Source organism: Penicillium antarcticum (assembly GCF_028974205.1).
Source record: "Penicillium antarcticum strain IBT 31339 chromosome Unknown utg000005l_segment0_segment0, whole genome shotgun sequence".
Classification (NCBI taxonomy): domain Eukaryota; kingdom Fungi; phylum Ascomycota; class Eurotiomycetes; order Eurotiales; family Aspergillaceae; genus Penicillium; species Penicillium antarcticum.
The window spans coordinates 2,895,488-2,904,474 of record NW_026695303.1 but is presented as its reverse complement, the minus strand read 5'-3'; the positions used below and the strand labels follow the sequence as shown (position 1 = coordinate 2,904,474).

The 8,987-nt window shown below is 48.1% G+C and overlaps 4 protein-coding genes across 4 annotated transcripts; 3 read left to right on the top strand and 1 right to left on the bottom strand.

The window, feature by feature from the left end:
- Nucleotides 1-415: 415 nt before the first annotated feature.
- N7508_005753 (cytochrome P450) lies at nt 416-1,963 on the bottom strand (the record flags this gene model as incomplete). The annotated part of the gene is made up of 2 exons (XM_058463819.1): nt 416-1,594; nt 1,661-1,963. The coding sequence occupies 2 exons, from the start codon at nt 1,961-1,963 to the stop codon at nt 416-418; spliced, it is 1,482 nt and encodes a 493-aa protein (XP_058320297.1).
- A 1,083-nt stretch (nt 1,964-3,046) lies between these two features.
- Nucleotides 3,047-4,805, top strand: N7508_005752 (Major facilitator superfamily domain general substrate transporter; the record flags this gene model as incomplete). The annotated part of the gene is made up of 3 exons (XM_058463818.1): nt 3,047-3,176; nt 3,248-3,530; nt 3,587-4,805. 3 exons carry the CDS (start codon nt 3,047-3,049, stop codon nt 4,803-4,805), a joined length of 1,632 nt encoding a protein of 543 aa, XP_058320296.1.
- A 575-nt stretch (nt 4,806-5,380) lies between these two features.
- Nucleotides 5,381-6,437, top strand: N7508_005751 (glutathione S-transferase family protein; the record flags this gene model as incomplete). Its single annotated transcript, XM_058463817.1, has 2 exons — nt 5,381-5,491; nt 5,553-6,437. 2 exons carry the CDS (start codon nt 5,381-5,383, stop codon nt 6,435-6,437), a joined length of 996 nt encoding a protein of 331 aa, XP_058320295.1.
- A 232-nt stretch (nt 6,438-6,669) lies between these two features.
- Nucleotides 6,670-8,229, top strand: N7508_005750 (F-box domain protein; the record flags this gene model as incomplete). The annotated part of the gene is made up of 1 exon (XM_058463816.1): nt 6,670-8,229. The coding sequence occupies one exon, from the start codon at nt 6,670-6,672 to the stop codon at nt 8,227-8,229; it is 1,560 nt and encodes a 519-aa protein (XP_058320294.1).
- Nucleotides 8,230-8,987: the final 758 nt, after the last annotated feature.

Below are 8,987 nucleotides of genomic sequence, written 5' to 3'. Positions count from 1 at the left end.
GGTCGGCAGTAATGGCAATTCCAATAAAACCATCAGATCGGCTGGACTTTCGCTCCAGGCACACTGACTATTATCGATATGGGCTTTGCATTTGTCCGCCTTCCTCCTTTTCAAGACACTTGTGTCTGATACTTCATCTGTTTGCCAGTTGTTTTGCAGTTGTTTGCCAAGGCCTGCTTAGGTGGCTTCCTCATAAAGAATTCATCATCCTCCAAGATCCCTTTTATTCTCTCTCGCTCCATCAATTTTTGCTCCCTAGTCTTTTCTTCCCTAGTACGCAACTTTTGAACACAATCTAGATCTGTGAGGTGACACTCCCCGTGATGATTTGGAGAAATCTTTTGATGGTCTCAAAGTATATTTCAAGGAGATCAAATCCACAGCTACCACTATTAGACAGATCCTGTAAAACCACTCAAAGCTCCATCTTTGCCTGATGCAATCTCACAGTCACCGGATCAGCCGGACAAGAAGTAAGCGAAACTCCATAACGAATCTCCCTATCAGAGTGCACATCCTCAATCTTATCAAATCTCTGCAACAATCTCACCAGTACATAACTAGCCCTCATCAAAGCAAACTGCTGACCAATGCACGTTCTGGGTCCCCCATTGAACGGGATATACTCCCAGGTGACCTTTCGGCCGGCCCACCGGTCCGGATTGAACACTTCAGCATCCTCGCCCCAGATATCTTTTCGACGGTGTAGGACGTAGGTGCTGTACATGACTGTACGTCCTTTGCGAATATATATCGGGGATGTGCCGTCATTCCCACCGCCACGAGGGAGAGTAGTATCGTTTGTCGCGCAACGGCGGTTGAAAGGTACGACCGGGTAGAGACGAAGGGTTTCATTTAGAAAATGCTGGAGGTACTGGCATGACTTCAAAGCTGCAAAATCCATGGTGCTTGGCTGATCATAAGTACCGAACTTCTTGATGATGTCGCATCGAAGTCTTGCGAAGATATGCGGATGTCGCGCGAGAAGGAGGATCGTCCAGCTCAGCAGAGAAGCCGTTGTATCACGGCCTGCTAGAAGGACGTTTAATGATTCATCGCGCAGCCTGACAGGATCTCTTGTAGTACCAGTCAGGGCCTGCAAGAAGATATACTGCGATGTGACCTTTTCGTTGCCCTGGGCTTTCTCTTCTTGCTGCTGTGCCTGCAATAGAGCAGAGTGAACATACTTGTCCACGAAGCCATGCACAGTGTCGATACACTTGCGAAACTCCTGGTTGTGTATAATCCAATAGAGCCGCTCGAACCGGAGTCGCTCCGCGAGATACCACATGCACCGGTCAAATCCGTAGAGAAAGGTATCATCAGAGGCTTGTCCCGCTTCTTGTTTCGTGGCAGCAATTTGGCTTTCACAACTTTTACCGAAAAGAAACTCCGTAGCCGAGTCAAGGGTGAGACGAAACAAGATGGACTGAATATCCACTTCGGATGACCAGCCGTCAGATAGCATTGGAATGGCACGCATCGCATTTTGAACATGACGTTCTTCTCTATCAAGATTGCTCATCTGATCTCGCGTAAACTGAGGTCGTAGCAGTGATCTGGAACGTGACCAATCCTCGCCATCAGTAGTAAACTAGGTCTAATTAGCTAAACTTCGCCTAAGAGAAAAGGCTACTTCCGACGCAGGGAGAAGACTCACAATTCCATGACCTACGACAGGACCCGCTACGTTACGGCGCGTATCACCCAGGCCGAAATCCTTAAACTGAGTCGCCAGCATGGCCTGGACATTCTTGGGATCTGCCGTGAACAAGTTCTCCCGACCAGCCTGACACATACGAAAGGTAGAAACGTATCTGTCATGCTGACGTGACAGGAAAGCTATCCGTCTCTCTGCAAGTTGTGGGAGCATTTTATCTCTCGCTGCTTCAAGCGTCTCGAGGAGGGTGGAAATACCGAAAGGGTCCTGGCTGGGGTAGACAGGGGCTTTCCCACAGCCCATCCTGCGAGCTTTCTGGACATGACGCAAGGTGGAATATACCGAGAGAAGCAGACAACATACAAAGACGAGTGCCACAAAGGCTGGGACGAGCCAGTTATGCATGAGAATGTTTTCAAGTGTTGTGGTACCAGTGGAGGAGGTGTTAAGATGCGCTTTTGACTCAGATATGGTGTGATAGGTGAATGGGAAAGAGGGTCTGGTCAATATACAAAGTAGAAGAAGTGAGTAATGATAAAAACCTTATTTAGAGATTCTTCAGTATATCAAGGACTGAAGAAGGCTGGCAAAAATGGGTAAAAAGGCACTACCAAGTGAATTTACTTGCACTATGCCGTCGCATTATTGAATAAACAAAACAAGTCTTTCACTCATTATATAGAGATTAGAGAGTGATATCGTTTATAATGAACCAGCTATATCTGACTCTATATTTAGCGTAGGTGAACAACGAAACCAAGATCCTTGCGAGATAAGATGATGATGATGGTGGTGGAACGCCTGAAAGCCTTACGGCAGCCACTCTTGTGTCGCCAACTTCAACTGACCGCTGCATTTTTCCTAATCCGATACCCCTGGGCATAACCAACACTTCTCTGGGCGTGCCGATCATGATTACTTGAGGCTGTAGAGTGCTTCTATGGTGCCAGGTGTCCCCGCGCTTAGCAGATGGGATACAGACTCGGTGGTAAGCAACTATGCTGACTTCATACCAATTATATTCCATTGAAGGCTAGAATACTGGATTAGATGTCTTTTTTTAGTGGGCCCGGGCATGTTGGAAATCGCAATGAGTGGGTTTAGATCTAGAAGATATTCGGACCAGTACAAAGAACGACATGGTCAGTATCCTTGTCTGTCTTGCATTAGCGCTGCCACTTGGAGGTTATTTATGGAATATATCAGGCGACCCTTTGTCAGACGCGGATAAAACACCGCTCTTTCATGATTCATGCCCCACCTCTCTGGGGTCCAAAAAGGTAATATGTATCTACAAGAACCACCCTTCCCTTGCAGCCAAAGTCGTTCGCTGACCTGTATTGACACCTTAATCGTCAAAAGCCATTGCTCATTATTGACCTCAACATGTCATCATCAGAAAAATTAGAGAAAGAGGAGACCTCACTGTCGCCAGAGACTCATCCTCGCAGCCACATTCCCGACTGGAAATGGAAAGGAACCCTTGCAGTTCTCATTCTGACAACCCTGATTAATGGTCGGTCGATCCCACGTATCATAGCACCTGGTGCATGCCAATTTATCATTCTGACAAAGTCATTGTTCTAGGCTATGATGTGAGCAACGTCGCCAATATCCAGCCCGCCCTTTACCAGGCCTTCGGCAACATTACGCTCTTGCCATGGATCAGCCTGTCCTTCAGTCTCGCCGTGTTTGCCGTACTATCTCTCTCCAGGAAGATTTTGTACTGCTTCGACATGAAATGGATCTATATCGCTAGCGCTGTTGTTTTTATGGCCGGTGCTGCTGTGGCTGGCGCAGCCCCGAATCTCCCTGCGGTCATTGTGGGACGAATAATCATGGGTGTCGGTGGTGCTGTTGTTTACCAAAGGTCTACTGCAGTCCAAATCTGATGTTGCTAGAATCATAAAGCTCACAGTGACATAGCAATTTGACGTTTGTTGCCGTCTTCGCCACGCCCGATGAGACACCTCGTCTATTCGGTCTGCTGAGCGCAACATGGGCAGTGGGTCTCGTCATTGGAGGTCCTATCGGGTCCGCTCTCGCTTCGAACAGACACACCACTTGGCGATGGGCTTTCTACATGAATCTACCCTGGGTAGGTCTCAGTCTTGCGGTCGCCATTCTCTGCCTTCCTCGGAAATATTTAGGGCCAGACACTCCATTAGCCTCCCGATTGATGGCCATTGACCCACTGGGTATCGTGTTCAACATCACTACCCCAGTACTGTTCGCCCTAGCATTGGAATTCTCCGGTCCTGTGTGGGACTGGGGCTCTGGCGCGTCTATCGCGGTCTGGGTGATCTTCGGCGTCGTCCTGTTAGGATGGGTAATCCAGCAATACTGGTGCATTGGCACAACGCCTGAGCAACGCGCCATTCCCCTTCATTTGCTCAGCCGGGTTGACCTGTTTCCACTTTGGGTCGCGTCTGGCTGTGCGGGGGCGTCGTACGCCATCACACTCTACTACACGCCACTCTTCTTTGCGTTCGCTCGCGGCCACAGCGCGATGGAGCAAACTGTTCGCCTTCTTCCTTTCGTTCTGGTCTTCATCGCCGTGGTCATCCTCGTAGGGGGTTCGCTCCCGATGTTTGGTCGCTACAACCTGATCTATATCGTTGCTGGCATTGCAACCGTCGCAGGAGCAGGTGCTATGGCCGGCACACTGAGTCCCGATGTCTCCGAGTCCCAGGTGCTAGGCTTGGAAGCCCTCATTGGCGTTGGTCTTGGCTGTTCATTCCAGCACGGGGTGGGTGTCTCAAATGTGATAAACAAGAACCCCCGCGACCGCGTCGATAGCGCGGTCATGTTCAACATGGCGCAGATGGGCGGCATTGCAATTGCTTTGGCGATTGCGGGCTCGATTTTCCAAAATGTAGGGTACAACCTGCTGACGGACGCCATTGGTGATAATGGGTATTCGGAAAAAGATCTGCGTGAGGCGCTTGCTGGTGTATCGTCAGTAGTGTGGCAGTCCGACAACCCAGAAGTTCTTTCTCGTGGGATTGATGCCGTTGCCACTGTGATTGGGCGGGAGTTTTATTTAGTCGTGGCCGGCGGTGCCATCTGTCTCGTCTGCGGGCTAGTGATGAGATGGGAGCGATTGGACTATGGTAGGGATAAGAGCAACCAAGTCGAGACGTGAACGCTCCGTATGATTTAGAGCTACCACTCGACGCCCATTGACGTGCGGCCTTCCTCATCTTTCTCACTAGCAAGAATATACCGCATTCTTGTGCCATACAAAACTTGATATCTTTGTCTTGTGGCTCACACTATATAGTAATATATTAATCGGGTTACCAGGACCTGATCTTGCGCAGTGAAGTCGGTGGGACCCTATCAAGGCTTAATTATACAACTTACCATAAGCTATACTCGTGTGATGGATATGAACCCCAAGCTCAAAGAATCCAAAACTGCGGTGACATCTTGCACTGGTGACTTAAAATTCACAAAACACGGAGCAAGTTCCACCAAGCTCCGAGGGAATGGAAGCGACCTGAGCGTAAATCCTTGAGGCGCTGTTGTGACGCCAACATGTCTGTCAGAGCGCCACATGATACTCGAATTAGACTAGGCCCAAGCCCCGCTTCAGTTGAGCTTATCCGGAGGCTTTTTTCCTCCCGCACTTTCATAGAGAACGCTAACTCCCGGTCTCCCACATCTGTATTCTCTATACTAGCGGTCAGTGGGCCTTTCTGGAGTATTAACGCCAATATGTCATCATCTTCCGGTCTACCTGTCATTCTATACTGTTATGATGGATCCCCATTCTCCCGAAGAGTGACTTGTTACCTTGCGTTGCGGGATATTGGTTACATGAAATGTGTACGCAGGAAGAGATCCGCCCTCACCTGCTCTTGATGTGAAAGCTGACCAGAAAATATAGATTCAACCTCGAATCCTTCCACGGCCCGATCTCGCCCGCTTGGGAGTTCATTATCGGCGGATTCCTGTCCTCTCTATAGGCCGTGACATTTACCTTGACTCTCGTCTCATTCTCCAGAAGCTGGAAGACCTCGCGCAGGACGGACCTCATTTCACACCTGATGCAAGCCCAGAGTCCAAAATTCTCTCTCGGTTATTCGAGACTTTGGTGATGGATGCTGGTTTAGTAAGATATGTGGTCATCATTTTGCTGGCTAGCTCGCCGGCTCTGAGCAATTCGGTGTTTCTGAAAGACCGAATGGATTTGATTGGTGATACTATTCCACTGAATGAAGAAGCACTAATGGCCGCCCGACCAGAGGCAATCAACGAGGTGAAGAATATCATCGCGCTTTTAGAAACAACGCTCCTGGCCGACGGCCGCGAATGGATCATGAATACAAAGACTCCTAGCTTGGCGGACATTGAGATGTCATGGCCCCTACACTGGGTTTTTACAACACCGGGGTGTTTCGCAGAGAACGAAATCTCATCGAAGGTCTTCCCTCAAGTCTTTGGATGGGTTGAAAGACTGCAAGCCATGGTTTCAGCGCGAGAAGCCCAATTATCGAGGCCTCGAGAACTCTCAGGAGAGGAGGCTGCGGAACAAATCGTCGCATCCGCATACAACGAAAGCCCAAGCCAGGAACAAAATAATTCGAGTGATCTACAACAGGGGCAATTAGTAGAGCTTTGGCCGACCGATACAGGCTCACGACACAAAACGTTGGGGAGACTCATTGGTTTGAATAGCAAGGAATTGACGGTTGAAACAATTGGAGATATGAGTGTGAGGGTGCATGCTCCACGGCACGGGTTCAAGGTGGCTGCGTACAATGAGAAGTAACCACATGGCAGTAGAAATGATACCAAAAAATGTTAGAAATACTATGCTCAGAATCCCCGACTCAATTTAGTCAAACACCCTATTATGTGTATGAAAGATGATTTTCGTGATGTGTTTTTCTCTAAATTCGTTCAGGCATCTTTTCCGGGCGGTTTACCGGCCCCCAAACAAACCCCTCATCAGATTGTCTCACTTTCAATGGCTCGTTTTACGCCAGAATTAATCACTCGCCATGAACCTAACTACGCTAGCCCCAGAAGTCTTCGAGACAATTCTCACGTACCTTGATGTTGACACAGTCAAAGCTCTTCGTCTCACGGACCGAAAGCTCGCAGAAAGGTGCATTGGACCCCGGTTCCTGGGCTCCATCCAACAACCAACTTTCGATGTATCGCCACAGAATCTTCGTTCTCTTCGGGCCTTAGCTTGCAATCGTACACTTAAAAAGGGGATTCATTCTCTGACATTATTAGCTACAAATTTGGATTCTTCGGAATTAAAAAAGAATGTGGCATCTGGAACATACATTGTACGGGAGGTCAATGGGCCCTTTGTTTCAGCCACTACGGTCGCCTATACCCCCAAGGAACTTTCAGATGCTGGATCCGATTTGAAGTGGTTGAAAGAACAGGAAGAACTCAGGAACAATGAATCGTCGAGCGAGATGATTGAACTTCTCCAACTTGCGCTCACAGAGTTTGGCGAGTTGGATGCCATTCACTTGGACGGTGCCGCCATCACCGGACGTACCCAGAGAGAATCAACTCAGAATGGGGAGTGGCATCCGCTCTGGATGCGAGCGTCGCATGTATTCTCTTTGGTTATGACAGCCATATTGCAAAGTCGGATACCGGTGAAGAAACTTAATGTCTATCGCAATACTCCTAGATGCTGCATTCCATCCGGTCATATCACTGCCTATGCATCCTATCTCGATACAAATCAGCTACACGTACTGTGCAACGGTCTGGAGTCGTTTGAATTGAGTATTTCTACGGAAATACAGGCCGTTATTGAAAATGGTGACTCCGATGAAGACGATCTAAGTGATTATGAAAAAGCATCTCGCAGAACATTTGGCTTTTCAAAGGGACATTTATCACACGAAGATCCCCGTGCAGTGCTATCTGGTGAAAACCCTGGAGTCACAAGCATACTCAAGTATGCATCGTCTCTTAAGGAATTGGACTTATCATTCCGTCGGGCCCTTTCAGGTGGAAACTTGCACAGCTACGACTCAATCATTGAAAGTATCGCCTCTGAAACCCATTTCCCGAGGCTGGAAAGCTGTGCGCTTTCCGGGTTCATGGCTAAAGGACAGTCGATCCTACTTCTTCTCCAGAAACACTCCGGCCTTCGATCTCTCACGTTGCATGAATGTTCTTTGACCACTGGGTCATGGACTCCGATATTCGCTTACCTTGGCCAATCGATGCCAAAGCTAGAGAGCCTCAGCCTGTCTAACTTATTTGGGAAGCATATGCCGTATCCAAAACATGGAGCAACAGTAGCTCGCTCGACTTCGAATGACAAAGAGCAAGGAGAAGAGAACGACGTGCAGGAAGTCGATGGAATAGTGAGTTTGGACCCAATTTGGGATACCGATCTACCACCGCGTTGGAAAAGGTTCTCGAAGGGTGCTACGTATGTTGTGCATACCAGGAGCTTCAATCAAGCAGAATTGAAGAAAGGTCTTATCTTTCGGCCTGAACCTGGAGGGAGAAGGCCGAAGGGTTCGATTGAACTTATGAGGTGGAAAAGGTCTCGGCAAGCGCTTTATGGGTGTCCATAGTGCCCGACCTTATACGATCAGTAAAATCAGTTCAAAGCATCTCAAAACGAAAAAGAAAAAAAAATTTCGAGAAAGCACACGCCGAGATAGGAAAGAAAGAATGAAATGTTCCACTTACTTTTATTTTTATGCGTTTGTTGAAATTTGCGCAATACTTTATGTCATCATGTTCATTTTAGTATTGAAACTGAATCATCAAACTTGGCAATGCATTCCGAAAGAGAAATAAAGTCAGTTATAACTGAACCATACCTGCACAGGAAACAAAGTGCTAGCTTCAATGCCATACTGAGATGTACGGCCGCCTTCGGGGGAAACATCAAATTCACTGAAATTCAGATAGCAAGCGCAAAGCTGTGCCATTCCTTCTTCCAATCTCCTAATTCGTGTTCTGGCCTTATTGAGCGCTATACATTGCCAAACTCCGGATCCAAAACTTTCTTCGCGTCGCTAAATACCGGATCCCTGGTTCTGTTGCCACAAACTCATCGGTACCATCGCGTGGGCTCCGTTCAACCCGCCACTTCTTTGCTAAAGTTTCAAATACGTCCATCACACACGTCGTCGTAGAAATATCTCTTTCAAAATGACCCACTCTGATGGCTTTAATGTCAACTCCTTTTAGTGATATCGATCCTTTGGGTTTCGCAGCTAACACCATTTCGAGGAGTGAACATATTGGTGTCTTTTCGGTCGCTGCATTGATCAGAGAGGCGCGGATTTGTCCATTGGTGGCTGTTTCTCACTGCCCGCTATGT